Source organism: Ipomoea nil, unplaced genomic scaffold (assembly GCF_001879475.1).
Source record: "Ipomoea nil cultivar Tokyo-kokei standard unplaced genomic scaffold, Asagao_1.1 scaffold2921, whole genome shotgun sequence".
Lineage (NCBI taxonomy): Eukaryota > Viridiplantae > Streptophyta > Magnoliopsida > Solanales > Convolvulaceae > Ipomoea > Ipomoea nil.
Genome location: NW_017619349.1, coordinates 4083920 through 4110929, shown reverse-complemented (window position 1 = coordinate 4110929; position 27010 = coordinate 4083920). Strand labels below are relative to the sequence as shown.

The 27010-nt window shown below is 35.3% G+C and overlaps 4 protein-coding genes and 1 non-coding gene across 6 annotated transcripts; 3 read left to right on the top strand and 2 right to left on the bottom strand.

Annotated features, from left to right (window-relative positions):
* Window positions 1-3684: 3684 nt before the first annotated feature.
* Window positions 3685-5687, top strand: LOC109160838 (transcription initiation factor TFIID subunit 11-like). Its single transcript, XM_019309081.1, has 4 exons — window positions 3685-3818; window positions 4075-4455; window positions 4788-4892; window positions 4998-5687. Exons 2-4 carry the CDS (start codon window positions 4093-4095, stop codon window positions 5685-5687), a joined length of 1158 nt encoding a protein of 385 aa, XP_019164626.1. The 5' UTR covers window positions 3685-3818; window positions 4075-4092.
* Window positions 5688-6288: 601 nt separating this feature from the next.
* LOC109161077 (MLP-like protein 423) lies at window positions 6289-7695 on the bottom strand. The gene is made up of 2 exons (XM_019309398.1): window positions 7448-7695; window positions 6289-6775 (listed from the first exon to the last, which is right to left on the bottom strand). Exons 1-2 carry the CDS (start codon window positions 7632-7634, stop codon window positions 6522-6524), a joined length of 441 nt encoding a protein of 146 aa, XP_019164943.1. The 5' UTR covers window positions 7635-7695; the 3' UTR covers window positions 6289-6521.
* Window positions 7696-13302: 5607 nt separating this feature from the next.
* On the top strand, window positions 13303-16708 carry LOC109161075 (interaptin-like). Of its 2 annotated transcripts, XM_019309397.1 has the most exons (4): window positions 13303-13606; window positions 14175-14772; window positions 15052-15789; window positions 16252-16708. In XM_019309397.1, the coding sequence occupies exons 1-4, from the start codon at window positions 13358-13360 to the stop codon at window positions 16497-16499; spliced, it is 1833 nt and encodes a 610-aa protein (XP_019164942.1). In that variant the 5' UTR covers window positions 13303-13357; the 3' UTR covers window positions 16500-16708. The 2 variants fall into 2 exon arrangements, with proteins under 2 accessions (XP_019164942.1, XP_019164941.1); XM_019309396.1 differs by having other exon boundaries at window positions 14175-15789.
* Window positions 16709-17379: 671 nt separating this feature from the next.
* On the top strand, window positions 17380-23139 carry LOC109161074 (trichohyalin-like). Its single transcript, XM_019309395.1, has 4 exons — window positions 17380-17612; window positions 18377-19735; window positions 21568-22693; window positions 22793-23139. Exons 1-4 carry the CDS (start codon window positions 17460-17462, stop codon window positions 22999-23001), a joined length of 2847 nt encoding a protein of 948 aa, XP_019164940.1. The 5' UTR covers window positions 17380-17459; the 3' UTR covers window positions 23002-23139.
* A 246-nt stretch (window positions 23140-23385) lies between these two features.
* TRNAD-GUC lies at window positions 23386-23457 on the bottom strand. Its single transcript has one exon. It is a non-coding gene; the product is annotated as a tRNA-Asp (tRNA).
* Window positions 23458-27010: the final 3553 nt, after the last annotated feature.

The following is a 27010-nucleotide window of genomic DNA, read 5'->3' as shown; positions in this document are numbered from 1 at the left end:
CACTCCAAGTAAAAATAATTAAAAAAAAAAATGAGTTAATTACTGAAATAGTTTATTGACTATAGTAAAATTATCAATTTAGTCATTGGTATTATTTTTCTTGATCAAAATTAAGTCCTTTAAATTTAAAAATATTAATTAATTTGATCCTCCTTTGTTTACCATTATTGGTAATTATGGTCATGTGACTAATAAAATTATCAATTTGGTTCCGAATGGTAATTATGGTGCATGTGACTAATAAAATTATCAATTTGGTCCCGAATGGTAATTATGGTGCATGTGACTAATAAAATTATCAATTTGGTTCCGACAACAAAATAAAGTTGAGAAATTTAATTGATCAAGAAAAATAATAAGGACCAAATTGATAATTTTATTATAGTTTAGGGACTATTTCAGTTTTACTATAATAAAGGAATCATTTCGGTTGGTCACAGGGGAGGGACCATCATAGGAATGAAAAATGACCAGCGATCGAGTTTCATCAGTGGTATACTATGATTTACATTTTCCTCGGGATCGAGCATTATTCTCCCTTACATTTTCCTCGGGATCGAGCATCATTCTCCCCGGGATTTTTGTGTTCAGCTGAGTTACTATGATTTGCATTCTCCTCGGGATCAAGCATCATTCTCCTCAGGCCTCAGGATCGGGCATCATCCTCCCTGGGATCGAATTACTATGATTTACATCCTTCTCGGGATTGAGCATATCCTTCCCGGGATCGATTGTCACCAGTGGTAGTGTGTACAAAGTTTAATCTCTATATTCAGCTGAGTTACCATGATTTACATCTTCTCAGTTGTTGAATCAGGATTTAAGGCTCTTAAAATTAGAGATTTAATCTTAAAGAGAAGAATTAAAAAAATATTAATGACAATAAGTAAAAAGAAAAGAGAAAGATTAAAAGACATTGATTTACGCAAAATTCCAAATCATTAAAGTTGGTAACGGTGACGCACAAACAAACGCACACACGGTGGGTGTCACTTTCTACAAGATATCAAATATATATACGTAATCTCTAAAAGAATAACATTTTCTGAATAAACTAAAAGACTAATTTTGTGATAAAAATTTCATGCCACATTGCCACGGCAAGAATAATGTCATCCATTTGCCAACTAAATCGCCCACTTTGACACAATTCAAACTCTCCATAGATAAACATCATCTTCAATCTCTAGACTCTAAAATGGGTAAACATTTTGAAGTTGAAGTTTGATTCGTATAGGTTTAAAACATATTCATATGCTGAAAAATAACTCTTACAAGTTTATTAAAGATTTTTTAGTATTGGGTGATTATTGACAAATAAATATAACGAAAAATATTCATTTTAGTAAAAGGAAATGACACATTTGTCAAAAATGTATTTCATAATTTTTATTTGGGATTATGTTTTCCATCTCGGGATTTCTCTCACTAAGTGGAGTTAAATGTATGGGTGTGCAAATTTCAGAGAATTTTCGGTTAACCGATCGAACCGACAAAGTTCGGTTAACCGTTTTTTAACCGAACTTTTTTGGTTCTATTAATGGTTAAAGGTTTTTCTAAAATTCGGTTAACGGTTAATTCGGTAGAGCAAACTTCGGTTCTGTTAACGGTTAAAGAAAAAAAAAACTTCAATTAATTCGGTTCAGTTAACCGAATGAACACCCCTAGTTAAATGAACGGGTCGGCTTGCCATCTGCCTAATTACTATTTGAATATATCAATACAAGAAAAATGAACATATACAACGTTTAAAATCGTTGTCTATTAGATAAAAATCTATCGTTGAAACCAGTGTTGTAAGTTTGTTGTCTTATATAGCAAAGACAACGGTTAAAAATTATTGTCTATTGAGTGTTGTTGAAAGTCACATGCATAGACAACGGTTTTTAACCGTTATCTTATATATCAAAGACAGGTTAAAAATTATTGTTTATTGAATTTTGTTGAAACTAGTGTTGTTGAAACTTGAAAGTCAAGCGCATATACAACAGTTGTTAACTGTTGTCTTATATATCTGATGGTTTTGTTGGAATCGAGTCCACCATAAACCGGTTATGAAGGTACAAAACGGGAGTAAAAAAATAGTATTATTATTGCTTGGGGCGCTAGGCCCAAATAATGTGTACAAAGACCGAGGCACATGCTCAAAATGGAGGCACAAACTCAAAGACTAAGGCCCAAAGGATGAGTTATAGCTAACTATGTTATTGACAAGAATCGAACCCATGTGGATGGGTTGAGAGTATAGATCAGGGTGCCTGTATTGCTAAGATAGTAATGTCCTAATAAGAGGCAGCATACCTTATTTATAGTAGAACCACCCGCATCTCCATCCACGTGTACGCCTGTTGACTCACTCTTCCTCCGGCCTCCACGTGTCCCACAACCTAAGCGCAACACCAACACCACCCCCGTGCCCCAACACCACCCTACCCCCCGCGCTGGACCATTTCGAAGATGGGGTAGCGAGGAAGTGCGGGGTAGCGCGCGGGACGCGTCACAGTAGTCCGGGGCCCCGGCTGTCGGGCCGCTCCAGTTTTTAACCGTTGTTGGAACCAGTATTTTTGAATGTCAAGTCCATAGACAACGTTTTTTAACTGTTGTCTTACAAAAGACAACGGTTAAAAATCGTTATCGATTGAGTATTGTTGAAAGTTAAGCGCATAAACAACAATTTTTAATCGTTACCATATATATATAATTATATATATATCAAAGGCAATGGTAAAAAATCATTTATTTTAATTTGTCTCACGTTGATAGACAACGGTTGAAAACTCTTGTCTTTATTCATAACGACAACAGTTTTAAACCATTGTCTTTTAACCTGTTTTGATCTTAGGCATAATATAATAACAATTTATCTAAACACCATAAATATAAAAGCAACAATTCATCAGTACAATCATCATCTACTTCAAAATACAAATAAGCATTTCAAAATACACAACAATTCACTATCTACTTCAAAATATAATCAACAATTAGTACAATCACCAAGTCTAAATATCGTTGACAAAATTCTGATCAAATGCATTATTTCTACTCTATATAACTTGACTATGCAATCTGCTCATTCAAAGCGCACTACATCAATATCTATTTTGTCATAAACAACTTGTTGGAACTACTTGTCAAAAATAAATGAATAGTAAATATATAAAATCTTTCCTGTTACTTAGCATAACAACAATATGATTAATTTTATAAAATAAATTAAAATAATAAAAAAATATAATAAAAATTTTACCACTGCATGAATAGATTCTTTATCATCAATGGATGTCACATGCTCAATTAAAATTTTCAATTAAGTCATGACATAGAAACCACTTTGGTTATTATCCGGTTGACAATAACACTATACATGTTAAATAATATTTTTACATTGATAATTTATCTAGATATATAAATATACAAACACCTATATATAATATAGATAAATGTACCTTAACATTAAGATAAATCACCATATTTGACCATTAATCACTTGCAAAATTTTCAATGCAAATATTTTTACACAAATTTCTTGGTTAAATTACAATACAAAATAATCATGCATTTAGATAAAATAAAATAAAGTACGGAGTACATTAAAACGATTAAATAATTAATTAAAAATATAAAAAAAGCTAAAAATTATAAACTTTCCTTGATTCCTTCTAGAATAAGGATTTTCCCCTAATCCTATTCCGATTCATGTTACATCGAATCCATCCTTTATAAGGTTTCGTCGAATAGTGTATTGTAATGCTTCAGTTCTTTCGTAGGCATTTTCTTGCGGGTCAAGAAAGTGTCAAATTTCCTTTCCAGAATAGGTAAGCTTCTTTACTTATTACGGAGTATTATTCTTAGCATTTCCCAGATTGTTTTCTTTGTTCTTAGGATCAACTGATCAAGCATCAATTCTGGGTAGCTTTTACCCCCATGCGTTTCTTTTCTTGTTTTTCTTGAACCCCTGTTGTTGTTCTGTTCGGGTTTCTTGAACTGGCATTAAAAAGCTTGAATCTTGATTCTTGATTCTCGATCCCTTTTGTTTGTCAGAGGTGCTACTGTTTGACCTAATCCGACTAGGGTTTTGAGGATTCAACAATGGCGATCTCGAGAAGTGACTATAGAGTTAAACGGGCACGGAAAAACAGTGATTTTTCCTTTGATTGTTCTGAGACGAAGCTCAAAAGACGAAAGGTATCTGCAAGGCGTGATTTTTCAAAGCGGCGTGTTCAGTTTGTGTCTGAACCAGAAGAATTGGAAGCTATGGAATCTGAGCCTGTTCATGAACTACCAGAAAAAATTCAAGTTGCTAGAAAGGTATATGCAAGACGGGATTTCCCCGAGGCTTTTTCTGCCAATTCGAGTTGTTTTGTGAAGGTGGATAGGGAGGATAGTGAGTCTGACCCCGAAGAACTCGAGGCAATGGACTCTGATGATGATCCTAAGGCTTTTTCTGCCAATTCGAGTAGTTTTGTGAAGGTGGATAGGGAGGATAGTGAGTCTGACCCAGAAGAACTCGTGGTGATAGACTCTGATGATGATGATCCCGAGCCTTTTCGTGCCAATTCGAGTCGTTTTGTGAAGGTGGATAAGGAGGATAGTGAATCCAAACCAGAAGAACCCGAGGCGATAGACTCTGATGATGATGACCCGAGGGTTTCTTTGCCTGTTGCAGACAGTTAATGCAGGCGTATGAGCAGAGGAAATCTAAACGAGAAGAACCCGAGACGATAGACTCTGATGATGATGATGATCCCGAGCCTTTTCGTGCCAATTCTAGTCATTTTGAGAAGGTGGATAAGGAGGATAGTGAATCTGACCCGGAAGAACTCGTGGTGATAGACTCTGATGATGATGATCCCGAGCCTTTTCGTGCCAATTCAAGTCATTTCGAGAAGGTGGATAAGGAGGATAGTGAATCTAAACCAGAAGAACCCGAGGCAATAGACTCTGATGATGATGATCCCGAGCCTTTTTATTCCAATTCCAGTCATTTTGAGAAGGTGGATAAGGAGGATAGTGAATCCAAACCAGAAGAACCCGAGGCTATAGACTCTGATGATGATGACCCCGAGGGCTTCTTTGCCTGTTGCCGACAGTTAATGCAGGCGTATGAGCAGAGGAAATCTGAGCCAAAAGAACTCGAGACGATAGACTCTGATGATGATGATCCCGAGCCTTTTTATTCCAATTCCAGTAACTTTGCAAAGGTGGATAGGGAGGATAGTGAATCCGACCCAGAAGAACTCGAGGCAATAGACTCTGATGATGATGATCCCGAGCCTTTTTATTCCAATTCCAGTAACTTTGCGAAGGTGGATAAGGAGGATAGTGAATCCGACCCAGAAGAACTCGAGGCGATAGACTCTGACGATGATCTTATCACCACGAACACCGAAAAAAACTATGAATTGGAAGAAATCGATGGGTCTTCAAATGCCAAACCAATCTGCAGTGCTGACAAAATGGAACCCGAGATCTCAAAGGACACACAGAATCAAGAACCCGTTAATCAGATCGTTGGAAGCACCCCCGAGCCTCTCGATTCAAGCAGATCAATGGGCGCTGGGGAAAAGCGGGGAGATTATATACAGCATGTGCTAGCTTCTCTTGATCAAATGAAAGCTACTCTTATGAAGATGAAACAACAGGGAGCATTCAAGAAAAGGTCTGCAGCTTTTAAGGATGTTTGAATGACAAGTCTGATGATTCCTTGTTGATTACAAACAACAATAGTATATATATCTTTGTATATGTAGACTGCCACTCTTTTTGTGATTTTGTACTATTAGGCAATCAAGAAAAGTTCTTTTGGTTTATAACAAATATTTTCTTGATGAATATACACAATATTATGATAAACTAATAGACAAATCTATAGTCTTAAATAAGAATTAAGAATTGTTTAGTTGACAATTGTTTAAAATATCGGTATATGATTTGATTATCCTTATAATTACAAAACCTATTACCTAATTTAAATCTGGTATCATTCCATTAATTCAACTTTATTCCTTATTTTATCACCTCATTTTTGTCGCCTCCTCACTTCATCGACTTTCTCACTGCATTGTTATTACCAAACATGGAAAATACTTTCGCCAAAACACGTACATTTCAATTACCAAGTATTTGATTCTCATTCCGATTATGAATCTCATGTTCGAACCAAACACACTCTAAATACCATCTATAGGGATGGATTACAGTACTTTATTTAAATCTCATTCCGATTACGAATCTCATGTTCGAACCAAACACACCCTAAATAGTAAATACCATCTATAGGGATGGATTACAGTACTTTATTCGAATCACTATAAGTAGACTTGTTGACTTTATTCGAAACTCTTGATCTTGAGTCTCACGACTATATTGACTTGTTTAACATTTTCGAAAGAGAATTTACTAAACCACCAGTATAACTTTTATTGTTACCACAACAACGACAACGACAACAACAACATACTTAGCTAAATCATCTTAAGCAAAAGGAGGGGTAAAGTGGATCGGATCAAATGTGTTCATCATGTTTTGAGGAGGTATTCATCCACTTCTCTAGCAACATTCATCAGAAACTCAACATGGGAGTGTGGGGTTGGCACATTGTCATTTGCCTTCTCATATTCCAGAGTCCATTTCACTGAGTTCCCACTGGCCTGCAGAGTGGCTCTGAAAGACTTGAAGTAATTTGTAACCTCTCCACCAATGAGAGCAAAGGTAACTGACCTATTTTCCTCATCAACAGCATCAATCTTGTCCTTTGCAATCACATTGCCCCCTACACTTTGCAAATCAAGGTTGTAAAACTCTTCTATAACGAAGGTTTCAGGTTCAAGTCTCATCCTAATCAGTGTTGGACGTAATTTATTGATGAACAGATACTATGTATAGGTTAGAGTATACTCAAAAAACAAACTGTTCCAGATAAATGAGAGAAGTAGAATAAGTAACCATAAGTATAGTTCCCTAATAAAATTAAGTTGGAAGAGATCCACACTATCTCATCAGTGATCAATACCTCATGAGTTATATACATACATATAACGATTAATGAACTATATACAACTTATAAGCATATATTGTACCCAGCATGCACATAATATAAATCATATATAGACATATGATCATATAGAAGGAGAGAGAAAATTTGAGAGCGTTGCAGGAGAATCGCTTTTTTACCTCAATTGTGGGCCCCACCTAAAAACAGAATAAATCTGCATGGTGCGCGTGAGGCGGATATAAAAACAGTTTGTTTTTTTTTTTTTCTTTTTCTCTTATATTTTTTCCTCCCTCCTCTCCATCCTAAATGACACTTCAAAAATTGTAAAAAATCAAGAACCGACAAAGGTTTAAAAAAAAAAAAAAAAAAAAAAAAAAACCCAACAAAGACATAATCATAAAATTTACATACATAAATCAAATCAAATAATGTGAATAAAATGAAACTGACCTAAGATGTATGTCCAAAGTCTGACAGAACCAACACTCTTTCCATCTCCTTCAAGTAGTTGAACACTGCGAATCTTGGCAGGGCATATCTTTGGCAAAAGGCTTGAATTATTCAAGTAAATATCAAAGAACTTTTTTGAAGGTGATTTGATCTGTGTTTCAAACTCAAGCTTCCATATTTGAGCCATGATAGATTTCTCAATCCTGCTAAACGAATGAAATTCTATATATGCTCTTGATATGCCAATTGGGAAGCACTGAAGATTTATATATGTGCAAAAAAAGTGAGTTTATTAGCCTTAATGGTTTTAGCATAAGGTATAATTCCAGCTGCAATAATGGTTGATAGTTTGTACCCTTTTTTCACAACAAAAAATTAGGGGGAGTATTTTTGTTAGACCTATTGAAGTGACAACACTTTTTAAAGGTGAGGTAGAGATTCTAAGAGCAATCTTATTAGGGATTTTTGGAAGAGACAAAAAAAAAAAAACATCAAAGAGCGTATTTTTGAACAAATGGAAAGATGCATTTTTGTAAGGTTTTCTTTTCTTGCAAGTGTTGGTTCTTTGTGGATAAACACGGATGACGCGTTTTTGCGCAACCCGCACACCCAACATTGCATGTGCCATGCTGTGCACGTCTAGCGACATATTTTTCTTAAAAACAAAAAAACAAAAATTGGTAAAAATTTGTGAAAAAACTATACTAATGTGGTTGCTCTAAGAGTAGCGAGATTTTATTAGTAATATAATGGGTTTTATCCCTCAAAAAGGATGGAATTGCATTCACATGTAGCATTGTAACTTTAAATTTATTAAAGAGAGAGAGAGGAGAGAAGAAATTGAGATAGCGTTGTTTTGAGTTTTTCTGACATTTTGAAAAAGTTATTAAAAGAAAAAAGAGTTGGTGTGTGTTGCGCGCACCAACAAATGGGTGCAGTGCGTGTACCAACTAGGTGCATTTGGGTGGCGACTAAGTGGCAGTCAGCCAGCCTTTTAGTCGAAATTATAGAGAATAAATTGAATAGTGAGTGCATTACAAATATGATGATATGCAATGAAGCTCATTTTCAAAAGTAAAAGTATTATGAGAACATGGATAGCCTTGGCTTCGACAGAAGGTATAATTCTAGTAGCAATAATGGTTAATAAGTTGTACTGCATTTAAAAATAATATTATTTTACTAATGGTGGACTCTAATGAAATGACAAATGCTCTTTGAACGTGAAACTAGAGATTCGAAGAGTAAAGTGAGATTTCAATAATAATGGTTTCGACATAAGGTATAATTTTGACAAGAATAATTATTGATATATAATTTTTTTTTTATTTAGTGTGTGTGAATAATGTGTAACAAGAATTTCACTTTGGTGCTGTGCCACTTGTGTTCCATGGCATAGTATAGGATAGCAATTTGTATATATGTTGGCAGACAAATTGAGATCTAGTAGAACATTTTCTTATTCCAAATTGGGAAAAAAAGAACATCTATTTCCTTTTATGAAAAGAAATAAAATTTCCACTTAGAGCAAACATTTTCTAGAATAGTTAGTGTTGTGTTACACAATTTTACATGACATAAATAATAATCTTTTTTAACAAATATGAAATATTTTTTTCTGAGTTAATAAGTATTACATTTTCAGATTCAGTTTATTACAAATTAAAACGGTTGAAATACTAAATTATTATAATCACAATATTATTAACAATATTATAACGAAAATAACTTACCTTGTAAGCTAAACCTTATCTTCTAACAAAAGAAGTAGTCCATTATATTGTACTTCCCATGGTGGAAATGGGAATCATATTCTTTATTGATGTGCTTCACATCCCAAACAACAATAAGAGCATACAACAAGCATCAAAGGTTTACCTTAATGTTAAAAGTGTGGGTTTTATTTAGACCTGGCAATTATGGACACGACCCGTTAACACGACACGAAATCGGATACGAAAATAACGGGTTAGTGTTTAGTCTTAAGGTGTCCTGGGTCGTTAACGGGTTGACCCGTTAAGGACCCGTTATGTTTCGTGTCTTAACGGGCCAACCCGTTAAACCTATTAAGAACCCGTTTAACCCGTTAATATTATCGTGTTACCCGTTAACACGAACCCGTTTACCAAACCTGTTTACAACCCGCTAAGAACCATTGTCATTTAGGTAAGAACCATTGTCATGAATGAGATTACAAAAGATATTATGAACATGACTAATGATGAATTTACTACATCAGGCCAAGATCTTACACCAATTATTGATGTTCAACAATTTGAAATTTGAAATTTGAATTTTTATTGTTTTCTTTTTATTCTAAAAACTTGTATGGACTCCTTTAATTATGATTTTTGGATGCTATTTTATCATTTTATGAATGTTACGAATTGAATGTTTTTAATTTGTTTGATGAGTTGAACTGTAGGTTTTATTTCTTTTTTTATATAACTTAACTTTAAATTTTAGTTTTTTAAATATATTAATATAAATAGCGGGTTTAAACGGGTTTCGTGTCATATCGTGTCGACACGACTTGAAACCTGTTAACAAAACGTGTCTATCGTGTCAACCCGTTACTAAATCGTGTTCGTGTTCGTGTTAAAATTTTGAACCCGTTAATCATAACGTGTCGTGTCCGTGTTTAGCCTTATCGTGTTCGTGTCGTTATCGTGTCGACCCGTTAACGAACCCGTATACACGAATTGCCAGGTCTAGTTTTATTGTATGTATATTCATTTTACTTTTTTACTATTAGGATTAACTAAAAGAATGAATCTTTTTTTGTTATTTCTTTCTCCTCTATCCAATTAATGAGTGAGAGGTGTAAAAGCTGAAATATATATGTAAGACCAAGAATTTCTATAAAGAGTTTTATTATTGATTAATCATATCATATTTACAAAATACATGAATGGATGTATTGATAGGGGTACAAAAGATAGTTCTAGCTAAAGCCGAATTATTAAAAGTAAAGTTATAATAATATTCCGAGATGGAGTAAAAATACTAAAGCTGATAAAAAACAGAGTTCTAATAATATAATATTCTCTAAAGAAATTTTCAATATTTTGTGAGACGATATCATCTCATCCAAAAATGCCTTCTAGTTATTATAATCTGGGTGAGGTAGTTTCCATCTTTAATTATTTGGTGAATGTATTTTTGTCTCATTTTTTTTTTAAATTTTTTTTGAAGTATTGTAATAATATAATTTTTTGTAATGAAATATATTTATTATTATTTAAATATTTGAAGTGTTATTCTTATTCATAGACTTTCAAAAAAATTCTTATTCATAGATAAAGTTTATGGTGTTGATCGGTACCGATATATTTTTTTCACTAGGTACTATTCAAAACATTTCAAAGAAAGCTTTAAGCTTGTATTGAATACTAAGAGAATTGGCACAAACTCAAAGTCTTATCCATTCATTTTTGGATTGTATTTAGTGACGTACTGCCGTATGACAGTTGACACCTTAAAATTGTGGACAAATTCGGGATGTCGATCTAGTAAATCTAATTGATGTGGTAAATTTCACCGGGTATATGTATAATGTATTCGTATATTATTAAGTATTGTGCATGTGAGAACCGCAGCTTGGGTCACTGCGGCTGAAGGCCGAAGGGTCCCGAACAGAAACGTTCTAGAGAGAGACCAAAAGTCCCCCCGTCTAGCATCTAACGGGGTATTTATAGAGGACTAAAAGGGACACATGCCGAGAGACCGGCATGTATGAAACGTGTCCTTCATGCGCTCGACTGCTACGAAAGCCATAGAGAGACGTCCACATGTCGAGGAAGATCTGATAAACCAATAACCGCTAGGCTCGGTTTGGGCATAGTTATTAATGTATGCCCTTTAGGGCTAGGTACGTGAGCTCGGGGTCACAAGTCGAGCACTCAGATCGGGGCCGAGTGCTAAGGTCGTAAGCTCACTAAGCCAATGAAATGCTTATCCATCAAGTTAGGTCAGTCAAGTGCTCTATCCATGTCGGATACAATTGGAAAAGTGTCCCTGCCAAGTGCATAGTTGGATCCGACTAGGTCCTTAGTGAATAGTTGAATACAGGTTGCATACCGGGATATATTTAATTTCCTATCATACATAATGAAAATAACCTATTATTATTTGCTAAATCATAGAGTAAAGGTGAGAAATAAAATTTGAAAATATATATACTAGTACTAGAACTATTATTGAATTTAGAAAAAAAAAAAAAAGAGTAATTGTAAGAGCACAAAACAAATTCCATCATTATTTTCAAAAAAAAAAAAAAAAAAAACAAATTCCATCATTATTTTCAAAAAAAAAAAAAAAACAAATTCCATCACTGATGAAGCTGTCCCATTGAAGTGGCATTTGACGTTGACTCAAGGCACGAGAATTTGCCAGGATCTGTTTGTTGAAAGAGAGAGATAGAGAAAATAAAATACTCCGTAAAACTATTGTAATTTGTAATTACGATCTCATTATTTAATGTGAATATAGATTTTTTTTTTTTTTGAAAGTTACTGGCTCTATTACACTGTAGTATCTGTTCATATACTTTCTCAACCTACTGAAACACAAAGAACCAATAACGCCTCCACTGAGGCTCGAACTCATAATCTTCCAAATGGAAGTCCAACCCGGGTACCATTGGACCACATAGTCCTGGTATAGATTAATGTAAAAAAAAATTAAAAATTAATATGGGTATTTAACTAATCTACAATTGCATTAATTAATAAACTCATAATTACATAGTAACTTAGTATAATTGTAAGTTTTTTTTTTTTTTTTTTGAAAGGAATAGTATAATTGTAAGTTAATTAAAAAAATTATAACAATCTTTATATAAATGTTATTTAAAAGACCTCATTAAGAGTTTTGTAATCCTATATTTCTTATGTTTTAATTTTATATATACAGGAAAATAAGTTTAAGTTAAAAAGGAAGTTATGGCGAAAAATATAAATTTATTAAAATTAAAATTTATATAAATTAAAAAATCTCTTAATTAATTAGACTCATTTAAAACAAATTATTCAGACAATTTTAGTTAAATTGTTCTTAGCTAGTTACAATTTCGACTCACAGCTAATTCCTTATGAGCAATCTAAGCTAGCTTACTTTATTGTGATTCTAAGCTAGGGTCATAATGCAAATTTATTTAGTGCAAATCTTCGAGTAGTAATTGTGGATTTCACTTGTCACAAAAAAAAAAAAAAAAAAAAAAAAAAAAAAAAAAAACTACTCACTGTCTTGTTTACTATTTTTGATTTTTGTGTGTGTGTTTTTAAGTCACAATTGGTAAAATTTTATTATATAACTATAATTACAGAACGAATAAAGTCCAAAGAGTTATTATCCCAAGAACGGGAGCCAGAAAATTGAGAGCTTGTTGCCCTTGCTAAGCCATGTTCAACCAAATTCACTGATCTCCTAACATGACAAAAAATGAATTATAAATACGACATTAAGCTAAAATACGAATTAAAAATGTGACCCACATATGACCGAACACACAACTTTTCACCAAACTATTAATCATGCCTCTACAGTCCAACTCAAAATCGTACCTTGACGATCTCTTGGTCTATTAGCAATGAAAGGGCCTCTCGACATGCCAAAACTTCAGCCATGAATATGTCAAGTGGACATCACATATAATCATTAACTTAATTTTTGTGTTGAATAATACTTTTAATTGTAATTTCTAAATATATAAATTTTATATACTAATACTAAATTTAAAACACTTCCCTACTATATTTATAATTCCGCAACAACCACCGATGTTGGATTTTCCTATATTTATTTGTCTTTTGTCTTGTTCGTTTGACTCATTTCTTGATCTTTATTACCAAAGCTTTATCAGGTGTCAAAATTGCGAAACTCTCACTTTCAATTCCATTCCTCAAGAAGATGGACAACCCCATTCTTTCACTTCCACCGGCGGAGCCGCCGCCGGAAAACCCACCTGAAAAAGCACCTCCCAAACCCCACACCTACAATGACTCTGCAATGTTGAACTTCAGAGCTCTGATGATGAAAATGGCCGTTGAATCTTCTCCCAGCAAGTCTCTTACCCCTGCCCAGACTTTGATCTTGGAAGACAAGCTTCGCCAGTGCTTCCCTTATCTCAGAGCTCCTGATCATCCTCCTTACGCCTGGGTTTGGCTCTATTAGCTCTTCATTCTTCTGCTATTTGTGTTTTATCTCAAAATGGGTTGTTTTCTTTTTCCTGCAAATGTGGATTAGTTGAGATGAAATTCTTGATTTCTTGTTTTGCTTGTAATTTTTCTTTGCTTAGTTATTGCTTGTTAGATGCAATTGGAATAGGGATTGATGAAATTTGGGTTTTTTTTAGATGTTTCCTCACACAAATTCTTGAAAAACATGAATCTTTTATACCTATTGTACATCTTGTAATGTCGGATTGTGCATTCCTGGATAAGTGATTGTGCATCTTGGAAACCCGCATTTTTGTAATTACGATTGTGTATCTTGTAATGCCTGATTGTGCAGTTCGAGAGAAGTGGTTCTCATTTGTGTTTGGCCAGGTTTCATGATTTGGTTACTTGACAAACCCCAACATTGTATGCAAGTAATGTTTGCTTGCCATTGTAGTTGAAGAGTCGGGGTCGAGGTTAAATTCGTGAAGTACTATGTTGTACTTATGGTTTCCGGTTAATCATAGTGTTGTTTATGAGTTTGATTGTCAGTGTGGTTGAATATGCAGATGATTACTACCGCGATTAAACAGTTGAAAGAGGAAGGGGGTAGTAGTGAGGAGGCGATATCGGAGTGCATCATGAACGATAATAACGACTTGCCATGGGCTCACTCGACTCTACTCAAGCACCATTTGGTAAAACTCTGTGAGAAGCGCGAAATTGTTCAGACTCGAGATGGATTATACGTGCTAAATGATCGATTTCCCAGTGTTCCCCGAGCCCCTAGCCCTTCGAAGCCTAGCAAGTTCTTTGATTCTACTGCTAGCCCGAGCTGTAGTCTTAGCATTAGCCTCGCCTCTGATTCCAGCTCGGATTCTCTCTACGGGGGTTCCTCGAGGAGAAGGAGGAAATCGAAGAAAGTTCGAAACAAGAGAAAGAAAGGGAAAAGTATCCATTTGAAACGAAAGAGGAAGGTTAAGCGTAGGCCGTTTAAGAAAGGTAAGTGGAAAGAAGAAATTTCCTCGGATGAAGAGATGGAGGTTGAGCTGCATGATATCGTGTTGGAAGAAGAGGGGATGGATGCCATTAAACCCGAGAATCGATTGAACTGGCAGAAGGTGATAGTCGAGGAAGAATTGCATCGATCAGAAGACATAAACGAAGATGGCGGGCCAGCTAAGAAAGGCGAGTGGGAAGAAGAAATTTCCTCGGATGAAGAGATGGAGATTGCACTCCAAGAGGCGATAGATGCCATTAAAGCTGAGGATCGATTGAACGAGCAGAAGGTGACAGTCGAGGAAGAATTGAATCTACCAATCCCAACGAACGAAGGAGATGCACAAAATCTGGTTGTCGAAGCAAGAACTGATGACATCGAAGCACAAAACGAAGAAAAAGAACAGGAAACGATGAATGGTCGAAACCCATTAGGACTGGAGCATAATGGCAATCAACTGGAGATGAATGCAGAAATGGAACTGCAAGAGGGAACTGTGGTTATCGAGGAAGAAGAGCAAATAACTGGCAATCCAGCACAGAAAGAGCAGGAAGTGATGGAAGAATCGCATCAATCACTGGAAACGTTAAAAGAGGACAAGCAAGAGGATATGGAAGAGAAGAAAATGGATTGGGCGTGTGAGAAAGATGTTCAGGATCTATTATTACCAGAAATATCTGACGTCGATGAAGAGAATCCGTTACAACTAACAGAAACTAATGATGAACTAGAAAACACGAATTTAGTGAATGATACTAAGTTTCAGGAAATGGTAGATGAAGGTCTAGAAGAGCATGGATGTCAGGAATGGAAAGGAAAAGAAATTATTCATTCCCCAAAAAATTCATCATTTCTTGATCAGAATACAGAAGAAATTAATGTTCTTGAAACCACAAATGAACATGAAGAGACCATTGACATAAAACTGAATGATCAACAAGAACAAGAAACAGTTGCCTGTGAAGATCAGAGCAATGAGAAAGCAAAAATGGGTATGGTAGATGATCCTTATATAGAGTGCTCTAGCGATGAAGTTGAAGAAATAAGTTCTCCATTCCAACAGAACAATGAAGTATCTTCTGAGGAGGAGGAACAACAAGAACTACAGGATTCAGAGGATACAACAAAGCAGGAGCAAGTAAGCCAAAAGCAGTTACGGTCTCGGGTTATCAAGGCTGAACCAGGTAAAGCTACAAATTTCTCGACTCGAACCCATGACTTGGCTCAGATACCACTTGTGTTCTCGATCTATTGAAGTTACAATATAGTATCTGTTCTATTGAAGCATACTTTCTCGATCTATTGAAGCACAAAGAACTGACTCTATTACAATATAGTATCTGTTCGTAGTTACTTTCTCGACCTATTGAAGCACAAAGAGTCAACACCGCCCTACTGAGTCTTGAACCCATGACCTCCCAAATGGAAAAGCCACTTCGTGCCACAAGACCACAAGGTCATTGGCAATGAAGGCGCAACTTTATTTTCTTATTATTCCGCCACATTTTCGAGAGACAGGGTGCTGGACTTGGCCCTTCACTGGCCTAGCCACCAATTGCTGGACCTAACCCTTCACTGGCCTCAGCCCGACAAAACCTCTCGTTCTTCGATACACAACTATAACTATTGGTGATTGTTCATGCCAGGTACTCAAGAGCATCGAATTCCCCAAGTCGTGTTGTCACTGCAAGCAATAACTCCACCAAGAAGAGTCACTAGAAGAACGGCAACTACTACTGCCGGTTGCATTTCTCCATTACTCGACGAGCAAGCTCCACAGCAGAGAAAGAAGCGCGTAAAAAGTCAAGTAGGTGAAATATCCCGCATGCCTAGACGATCAACTCGTCTTTCGTCGGGACAATCAAGAAAGCGGGTATCACGCAGTCGAACCTGAGGAAGACAACATAGATTATTCTTAGGAAGCATGTTAATGATGTCTTAAACTTTCTCTCTTCAAGGATAGTATGTACCTTTATTTGTACCAAGAATTCTGCTGCTTTTATAACCTAGAAATGGAGTTCTATGATGTGCAAGATTTTCCTAAGCTATTGTGTAAATGAAATGTTGCTTGGGAGGAGAAATCAGCAATGTTCAAATCTAGTATATATGCATATCTTAACTAAAATATGAACAAGTATTTTTAGGAATGGTTATAAGAATGTTAGGAAGCTTATAAAAATGTCTTTTCAAAGTAAAATAGTTTCTATAATTTTTTTTGTAATTATTCTTAAAATATATTTAGGAAATACTAACCTGTTCCATTCTATCTGTCCTACCAAATCTTTCTTCCTTAAATTTTGGGTGACCTGTTACTAACCTGCAAAATTGGTAAATTAGATTAATTGAATGAATTGGTTAGTTTAAGGACCTAATTTTTTTTTTTTTTGGATAAAAATACTCTTACCCTTATAACTTCCGTTATCTTTTACCATGCACATGCATCCAGTCATCCACCATATATTTAATGATAACAATATTTGTAGACATTATATATATTATATTAATACGGAGTATATAATAAATAAATTTTATTTCATTTAAATTTTAATTAGTAAACATTTGTAAGTTATTTTTTAAAATATAGATTTTGGACATATATTTTTACGCATTGCGCATAGAAAAGATTAGTAAAGTAACAAACTCGTCTTCTCACATATAAAGATTCGTGAGATAATATCGGGACCACATAAAATAATAGATCCCACCGGTCAAACGAATAAAATAATAGATGGGGACAACCTTTGGTCCTTTTCCAACGAAAAACCCCACAGACATGCGTTCTAAACCCCACCAGAATCAGCCGCCCTCGGGCGCCGCGCCGGCGCCGGAAAATCCCGATCATCTAGAAACGCCGATGGGGAACTTCAGAGCTTTGGTTATGACAATGGCTATGGACTGTGCACCCAACGGATCACTCTCTCCTGCCCAAAGGGCTTTCGTTCATCAAAAGCTACTAGAATTCTTCCCCGACTCCAAACCTACTCCTGATCATCCCCCTTATTCCTGGGTAACTATAATTCTGTTTTGATTTACTGATATAAACGTTTCAATTCGATTGAATTTTCTCTTTTTGAGGAGTATAGGCACAGCATGTTCGAAATGCGGGTATAAGAATATTTATATCGTGTGATCATCACTTTAGGCACTGTTTTATCGTGTGAATGGATTTGCATTCGAGGTTATAATGATCGTTTTTCATAGAATTTTCTGTGATTTGGTGAAATCATGGTATAAAAAGGGGAACATGAATACTTGATAGATTTTGGTGAGTAAAAGCAGGGGAAGTGGTGTGGTTCAGAGATAATCAACTATGGATTATTCATAATTAATGCATGGGAGTGTATTTGGTTAAAAGTTAGGTTTAGTTTGTATGTGAAGTGATGCTGCATTGTTAGAAAGTTCGAGAACGAACGAGATTGTTGTTATTATTAATAGGGAAAACTGCGATTTTGCCTCTTTAATCGTTATCGTTTAGTTGTTTTAGACTTGGCTATTATGAGTGAGCAAATGTAACTCTCAATTGGAGAAAATTATTGCAATTTTGGAGCTTTTGCTAATGGTTTGGAGCTTTTCCTAAACCCCTCAAAGTTGTGTTTCTGGAGTTGCGAATTAAAAAGTGATTGATTTTTTTTATTTTTTTTTTCCCTTTAATCCCGTTCTTTTGTGTTATTCATTCCAACATTGTGAACAGATATGGCTCTCGAAAATGTGCATAATCCTAGTAGAATGTCTGGTTTCATATTTCGGCAAGCGTTTTGTGGTTTATTGCAGATGATTCAAAGAGCAATTGAGAGCTTGAATGAGGAAGGAGGTTCTAGTGAGGAGGCAATATCAGAATATATCGTGAAAGAGAATTCAAGCTTGCCATGGGCTCATACGACCTTACTTTCACATCATCTGAGGAAACTCCGTGAGAGTAATGAAATTTTTCAGACTGTTGAGGGTTGCTATGCACTTACCAACCCAATCGCCAATATCTGCCCCGCTTCTAGTCCTAATGAATGCATTAGTTCTGAGCATAGCTCTGACAAAAAGAGAGTGAACCCGAAAGATATGCAGAAGAAGGATTCTGAAAAAAGAAAGGGGAAGTTTGGTGAATGTAATGTTAGCGGAGAAAAGGTACAGACGGATGTGGAAAAGGAAGCAACAGATGAGAAAATTGATGTCATTGAAGAGGGTCAAGAAGAGCCAGCCAATTTAAAACTCGACATTCAGCCTCAGGTGGTTCGGGATGGTAATGCTCACGTAGAACCAAAAGAACAAGCAAAACAAGATTTTGTGAGTCAGGAATGCTATGAAGATGAGGAACAACAACTGAGCAGTGAGCAGGTTCATGAGTCAGGGAAGAGAAGAGGAGGCAAGGCACTAAAGAGAAAGACGGCGAAAATGGTTGTTGAAGAAGAAGAAGAAATTAATGTTCAGCTTCAGGGACTGGATGGTAGTGCTCGAAAGGAACCAAAGAAACTAGTGAAACAAGATATGATGAGTGAAGAATGTAATGAGGAACAACAGCTGAACAGCGAGCAGGGGCAGCAGAAAGGGGGAAGACTGGGGATGATACTACCTAAGATGAGGATAAAAAAAGTTCAAGAAGAAGAAAACAATTTAGAAATTGATGGTCAGCCTCTGAGATTTGAAGATGGTGCTCGAAAAGAAGCAAGCAAACAAATGCGACGAGATTTTGTGAGTGAAAAATGTAGGGGAGAACAGCTGAACAGGGAGCAGGAGCTGGAGAAAGGGACAAGAAGATCAAGCAGGGTAGCTAAGAGAAACAGGACAAGTAATGGTTTAGAAGAGCAAACCAATAAGGAAATTCATGTTCTGACTCAGAGATTGGAAGACACTGATCCTGAAGAACCAAATGAACAAATACAACAAGATCTTGCGAGTGAAGAGTATAACAAAGATGAGGAGCAGCAGCTGAACACTGAACAGGCACTGGAGAAGAGGAAGAGAAAAGAAGGAAAGCCACATAAAAATGTTGTTGAAGCACTGATCAATTCAGAGTCTGGTTTTCAACATCAGGAGCTGGATGATGCTCAAAATGAAAACAAACAAATGCAACAAGGCTTTACGAGCAAAGAATGCAAAGAACCTGAGGAACAACAGCTGAACAGGGAACATGAACAGGTGAATTGATGCTTCATTGTTAGAAAGTTCAAGAATAAATGAGATTGTTCTTATTATTAATAGGGAAAAGAGTGATTTGGCTTTTCATTTGTGATTTTGGCACTTTTGCTAATGGTTTGAAGAAACTCTGGTAGGTTTGAGAAAACATTTGAGCATGCGATGAACATACTTATTCAATGCTATCGTAGTTTCCTAGCAGAAAGGCCAAAATCACAACTATTTAGAATATTGGAATAATTGTGGTGACATTTGCTCACCCATGGTAGTCAAGGACTAAACAACTAAAAACTAGTAATTGAAGGGCCAAAGTTGCATTTTGCCCTCAATATTATGTGAAGTGAAGCTGCATTTTAGTATTTTACCCATCTCAACCTGTACCTGCTTCATACTCAGTAATGTGAAATGAAGGGTTGCAGTAAGAAAATTCACGAGTAAAGAAAATACTATAAAGTAGTAGTCTATCATATCTTGAACTAGATTCCTTGTTTGCAGTTTTCTTTTATTTTCCCAAACTTTTCTATGAGAATAATACTTTGCTGGACTAGGATTTTGCATTACCTTTACAATTATTCATAGGGTTGTTTATGAGTCTGGTTGTTAATATGTTAATGTGAATTGAGGTTGCATTATTGTTAGAACAAAAGAGATTGTTATTATCATTGTTGTTGGCGTTTTCATCATGAGCCATTACATGGAATTGAAGTCCTCATATTCATGGAAAAGAAAAATGAGTTTTTGCCTAGCATTAGATTGTCAAATGCTTAATAATTGAGCCTAATAATGTAGTGCCATGGTCTTGAAGGATGGGGTTTTGACAGAAATGATCCAAAATAGAGAAGAAGAGACCAAAATAGGACACTTCTCAAAATTGTACAATATAGGGAAAAACTCATTTGGGACATGCGTTTCTTGTCAGAAACACAAGTCACAAATGAGTTTCTTAAAAATTCAAAATGAATTTATTTTTTTTCGCTAAAATACAAGAAACGCATGTCCCACATGCGTTTTTGTATTTTAGCGAAAAAAAAAAAACATTTTTAAGAAACTCATTTGCGACGCATGTCCCAAATGAGTTTTTCCTAATATTATACATTTTTAAAAAGTTTCCTATTTTTGTCATTGCCTATTGAAAGTTGCCCATTTCAGTCATTGACCCTTGAAGGATGCATTCATACCCCATTGGTATGCACCACATGTGGCTACAGCATAAGAGAGTAGAAACAAATAGTTAAGATAAAACAATATTTTCCATAAATAGCCAAACAGTTACGAGAATGAGAAAAAACTTTCAAAATACTTTTTCTTTATATATATATATATATATATATATATATATATATATATATCACATGCCTATTACTCTTATATGGAATTTCATATTTCTTCCCTTCCTTGCATTTGATGGTTTGTGTGAGAAAAAAACTTTGAACTGGGACACAGTGTTCTTGATTTTTCTTTGTGTTTTGTCTTTGTTTCTTTCTGTCACTTGTTTACCCTCCTCCTAAACCTCAAGGCTATGTTTAGGAGTTGCCAATGAAAAAGTGATTGATTCTTTTCCCGGTATTTCATTCCCATGTTATAATTTATAGATAATGCTGAGATTGTGCACCGCTCAGATTTCTAGTTTTTTTTTTTTTTTTTTTTTTTGAGAACCTAGTTTTTCAAGTAGCAACGATCTTTATGAACATTAGTATGTTTATGTACACTACGCCATTATTTCATGTTTATGCATTCCAACATTGTTAACAAATATGGTTCTTGTAAATGTGTATTATCCTAGAATGTCTGATTTCGTATTTCAGCAACCGTTTTGTGTTTGTGGCTTAATGCAGATGATTCTAAAAGCAATTGAAAACTTGAATGAGGAAGGAGGTTCTACTGAGGTGGCAATAGCAAAGTATATTGTGAGAAACTCGCCATGGGGTTATACAACTTTAGTTTCACGTCATCTTGGGAAACTCTGTCAGCGTAATGAAATTTTTGAGACGGTTGTTGGTTACTATGCACTTAGCCGCCCCCCAATCACCAATATCTGCCCAACTTCTAGTCCCGGTGAATGCATTAGTTCTAAGCATGGCTCTGACAGAAAGAGAGTGAACCCGAAAACTATCCAGAAGAAGGATTCTAAAAGGAGAAAGGAGGGGAAGTTTGGTAAATGTAACGTTAGAGGAGAAAAGGTGCAGACGAACACGGACGACGAAGCAACAGAAGAAGAAGATTTTGTGATTCGGGAATATTATGAAGATGAGGAACGACAATTGAACCGTAAGCAGGTTCATGAGCCGGGGAAGAGAAGACCGGGTAAGGGACTAAAGAGAAAGAGACGGAAAATGGTTTTGGAAGAAGAAGAAGAAGAAGAAATCAATTTAGAAGTCGATGTTCAAGGGCAGCAGAAAGGGAGAAGGCTACCTAAGAGGATAAAAATAGTTGTTCAAGAAGAAGAAAACAATCTAGAAATGGATGGTCAGCTTCTGAGATTTGAAGATAGTGCTCGAAAAGAACCAAACAAAAAAATGCGACAAGATGTTGTGAGTGAAAAACGTAGGCGAGAACAGCTGAACAGGGAGCAGGAACCGCAGAAAGGGAAGAGAAGATCAAGCAGGGTACCTAAGAGAAACAGGAAAAACATTGATCTAGAAGAGCAAACCAATATAGAAATTCATGGATTGAAAGACACTGACCCCGAAGAACCAAATGAACAAGCACAACAAGATGTTGAGATTGAAGAGTGTAACAAAGATGAGGAGAAGGGGAAGAGAAAACAGGGAAAGCCCCATAAAAATGTCATTGAAGAACCAACCAATTCAGAATCTGATTCTCAGCCTCAAGACCTAGATGATTCTCAAAATGAAAATGAACGTAGAGAAGCCGAGGAACAACAGCTGAAAAGGAAAGGAAAACTAGGAAGGCGACAGCAGCAGCTACAGGCTTTTAGGCGCAAGACCAAATCCAGTGAAGGTACAAACACTCGGATACACAGAAGGGGTCTGCCTTCATTGTAAGTAGACAGTGTTATATTTGCTGCAACTCTAACAATCCTAAACCGGTCATTTACAGGTCTATTAACGAAAACTTCTGCTCGTTTACTGCAATCATCGAGTCAGAACGGTCTTCAGCTTGGGGACAGGAAGCACATAAAACACAAAGGATCCGCTAAACCTCAGGAGATTAGACGATCTACCCGCATTCCCATTGCAACATCAAAGAAAAAGGAATACAACAGTGCAACATCAAAGAAGGAGGGTGTTCAATACCATTCTCAGTAATCCAAGCTCTGCAATTGGTTCTCTCATTCAATACCATATTTTGCTTATTTTATTGCTGTTTTCAACATTTGAGTTAGCATCAACTGGGACTACATTTTTGCTGGGCAGCATTTTATATCAATTAAACTTAAGACTAAAATCTTTGGAGCATTTTATATCAATTAACATTTTACATTTTGCTGTCTTTTTTTTTTTAATCTTTATTTTTCAAAAGATAATAAAAAAGTTAGAATGAAATTTGGAAAAGGTTATTAGAGTACATATGCTAGTCTTTCCATGTGCAAATAAAAGGGAAAAGATATATTTTTTTTTAAAAAAAATCATCATAAACTTGTACGTGAAGTAAGGAGTGCGGTGTGCACTGTTTAGGCAAAAAAATTATTTCGCCGTTGCCGGGGATCGAACCCGGGTCACCCGCGTGACAGGCGGGAATACTTACCACTATACTACAACGACTTGTTGATATTGTATCTTATTTTTACTCTTCTATCTATGAAAATGATTGTGATAAGATCCAAATGAAAATATATTTTGCATAAATTTCAAAATATAAGAAAATGCATAAAGATAATTAGCATAATTTATATTAAAATTGCTTTAATTGTTTACCCCACCACTGGCTTGAATCATAGTCATGATATTAGTAATGATCATCTTCTTGAATATAGCAACTAAGAGCATTCATATTTATGAATTTTATTTAGTTGTTTAGGAACAAAAAATCAAAGGTTGTTTTTGTAGAGATGTAGAGATCAATTTTTTCTTGATTTTTCATCCCTTTAAATGAAGGTTTTTACTGTCAAATTCAATTCCTTTTTCCACGCCTGATTCGCGCGTCATGTAGGACGCTTTACCATGTTGTCTTTATATAGGGAATGGTTCAAGTGTGAATGCTCTAAATATTTGTGTTGTTTAACTACTCTAGAGATAAAATATTTGGTCCTATCGTCCAATTTCTCGCCTAACTATTATTGAAAGTGCTCCTTTCGGAAAGAGCACTTCTGACAATAATTGACTAAAAAAATTCAATAGCGTGATAAAAATTATATAGTTATGCACTTAATTACAAATTTTATTAGTAATTAAAAACTAAATATGATTCATATATATAATAGTTATAGGTACAAAAGTGAAATTTTGGTAAAATTAAAGCATAAGTTAGCCCTAGTCTCATGTGCAATTGCAGCACCAATCAATCCTCTTCACCAGTTGAGAATCTCTAAGAAAAAACATGATTTTCTCACTCAAACTCACTTCAATTCCTTCTTCAACTACGACGATGAGAACTATAAGCAGCTGTTTTTAACATGTCACAGTTTCTCGTTTCCTCCATACTCACCCCTCATCTCCCCAAAACGGCGACGCAGATATAATCTTTCGAATAATCACTACATCAACAACTCCAGAGGACATGAAATAGTCCCTGAAATCATCTCAAATTTCTATCTCAAATGAATCGATTGACACAGTACTCAAAAAGGGCAAGATTCTCTCACTCAAACCCATTGTCGGTCCTGGAGTTTTTCCATTCTGCTCTTTCTTATGACACTTTGTTGTATATTCTGGGTAGAAGTCGGAAATTCGACAAAACATGGCAAGTTTTAACGGAAATGAAGAGAAAGGACCAGTCTTTAGTTACTCCCAGAACTGTTCAAGTGCAATTAAACTCATGGTTGTGAGAGAGACCAAGTTTGAAACATCATGCCAATTTTCTCGCCCACCTTATATGGAATATGTGTTTCCCATGTTCATGAAAAATAATCACTCTTTGATTAACAAATTGGCATCAACATGATTCCGAATTCTCTTCCTTTCCATTCTTCATCTTTCTTATCAGTGGGAGTATGGATATGTTGTCATGATGTTGCTGCTTATAATGCTGCTATTTGCATTACAAAGCAGATTGGGGATGCACTTAATCGACTCGAGGAGATGGTAAAACAATCCACTACGGAAACAATTTCATAACCACCTAAAAGTGATCTTAAATCAAATTGAAAGTCTTGTTCCAATCACTTTTGGTATTCGAAAAAACCTTTATTGCTATTTCCGACCACTTTTTACTTTCAACTTGATTTAAGGTCACTTTCAGGTAGTTGAAAATTCTATAATTTCTAGTAGTGATATTTGGAGATGGTAGCAGGACGAATGAGATTGGGTGCTTGCAAACACACAATCCAATTATATGTTTGTAGTTAACAAATTAAGTGATTAAATTGAAGGCACATAATTTTTCTTTTAACAAATAATTTTACCCTTCAGATTTTTCTTTTGACATTAATTTTAAGTTTAATTATTAATTGAAATTAAAAATCTATTTGTAATATAAGTGACATTAAATACTTTTATTTGGTGTTCTTTGTATTGTACATTTATAATTTCTTATCAAGTTTACTATTAATATTTTTTCCTTTGTCATTTTTATCCCAACTATATAAAATAGTTGAACACGCCAATTACCATGTAGTGTAAATGATATCCTAATTATCAGTTCAGGTACGAATTTTAGTGATTGTAATTTAAATTCTTTGGACTACAAATTTATGAGAAAGTAAAGAATCATGAGTAAATACAAACATATGTATACATGTGATATTGTATGAATATTAGTTGTGAATAGTGGAAATTGTTCCCCCCAATACCTTCTTCTTCCACTTCAATGCATTCCCTTTTTTTTAGGTTCATAAATAATTTTGAAACTGTTGTAATTTCATTATCCAAATTCAAGCACTACTTAGATAGGTTCCCTCTTCCAAGTTGAGGTATAAATTAAAATCATGCGAGTTTTTATTCCTCTTTTGATTTATGAGAATCTTTTGACTTAAAGTGAAATCTATCTTGCAACCATAGTTAGAAATATCATACTTATCAATTAGAATGGGCAACCTAGTTTTGATTCCTCTATACCAAAAGAATACGCACTTACGTAGGCCAATTAACACAATTTTGCTTTAATGTAATACATAGAATTAGGTGGCTTTTGATTACCATATCAAATGACTAAATATTCCTTAGATTAAATTTTAAAAAGTAAAAATATTAACCATTAAACTATTTCCAATTAATTCTGTTAAACAAAAACAAGAACCCAAATCCAAAAAAATGAAATAGAAAAAAAGAAAAGAAACAGAGTTAAGAAATGTAATGGCGTTTGGAGGCGGATTTGAGAGAAGAGATCTCAAGGCGGGCAGTTTTCCGAAAGCAACAAATATGGCTCAAAAGAGACAAACCAATCGCTCCTCGGAAAACAGAAGAACCCAAACCTTAAAAGCATCAAACCCGTACTATGATGCCATTGTTGTTTGATGTAAAGGGCCGAGGATTCAAAGGGCACCCCGCAGAATACCTGCGGGTATTTCAGAGCTATATATCGTAAAAACTCTCCCCTTTCATCTCATCCCAGCCCAGACCTGTTTCTTTATCATCATAATTTCAAAACTAAAGAAAAAAAATGAAAAAAATTCACAGAGAAAATTTGGCCAGCAATCTGCATCTTGGTTTCTTATCGTCAATGGCGGCCGAACCCTAGTATGGGTGGTGAGGGATGGTGTTGAGGACTGAGGAGAGGCTTCTTATAACATTTTTATTGGGCCGGTCTGGTCCAGGCATGATATGGACTATCTACATTTGATTATCTTTAAATATGGACTTGGGCCTTTGGCATGATAGTAAAGCTTTGGACTATCTACATATATCCTACACCACGGTGCACATAGCATTGTGCGTCGCGCGCCTCCCAAAACGACGTCGTTTTGGGGTAGTGTTGGGAGGCGCGGTAGGAAGTTGCTGAGATTATGTGTATTTGTTCACAACGTTATGTGTATTGGTTCATACAGTTATGTGTATTTTTTATACAATTATGTACATTCTTTTTAGACAATTATGTACATCCGAATCAGAAAATTTGTGTGTATTATGTTAATAGTTGATGTGTATTATGTTAAAATTTTATGTTTATTATGTATTATGTTAGATTATGTGTATTATCTTTTAAAAAGAGTATGTATAT

Excerpts from the sequence above, each read along its gene's own strand:
- LOC109161077 (XM_019309398.1), bottom strand. The coding sequence starts at position 7,634 with ATGGCTCAAATATGGAAGCTTGAGTTTGAAACACAGATCAAATCACCT. Across the intron at positions 6,776-7,447 it reads ACTTTGGACATACATCTTAG|GGGGCAATGTGATTGCAAAG; the intron begins GTCAGTTTCATT and ends TGCAAAGTGTAG.
- LOC109160838 (XM_019309081.1), top strand. The coding sequence starts at position 4,093 with ATGGCGATCTCGAGAAGTGACTATAGAGTTAAACGGGCACGGAAAAAC. Across the intron at positions 4,456-4,787 it reads CTAAGGCTTTTTCTGCCAAT|GTGGATAAGGAGGATAGTGA; the intron begins TCGAGTAGTTTT and ends CATTTTGAGAAG. Across the intron at positions 4,893-4,997 it reads ATTCAAGTCATTTCGAGAAG|GTGGATAAGGAGGATAGTGA; the intron begins GTGGATAAGGAG and ends CATTTTGAGAAG.
- LOC109161075 (XM_019309396.1), top strand. The coding sequence starts at position 13,358 with ATGGACAACCCCATTCTTTCACTTCCACCGGCGGAGCCGCCGCCGGAA. Across the intron at positions 13,607-14,174 it reads ATCATCCTCCTTACGCCTGG|ATGATTACTACCGCGATTAA; the intron begins GTTTGGCTCTAT and ends TTGAATATGCAG. Across the intron at positions 15,790-16,251 it reads GGTTATCAAGGCTGAACCAG|GTACTCAAGAGCATCGAATT; the intron begins GTAAAGCTACAA and ends TGTTCATGCCAG.
- LOC109161074 (XM_019309395.1), top strand. The coding sequence starts at position 17,460 with ATGGGGAACTTCAGAGCTTTGGTTATGACAATGGCTATGGACTGTGCA. Across the intron at positions 17,613-18,376 it reads ATCATCCCCCTTATTCCTGG|ATGATTCAAAGAGCAATTGA; the intron begins GTAACTATAATT and ends GGTTTATTGCAG. Across the intron at positions 19,736-21,567 it reads TGAACAGGGAACATGAACAG|ATGATTCTAAAAGCAATTGA; the intron begins GTGAATTGATGC and ends GGCTTAATGCAG.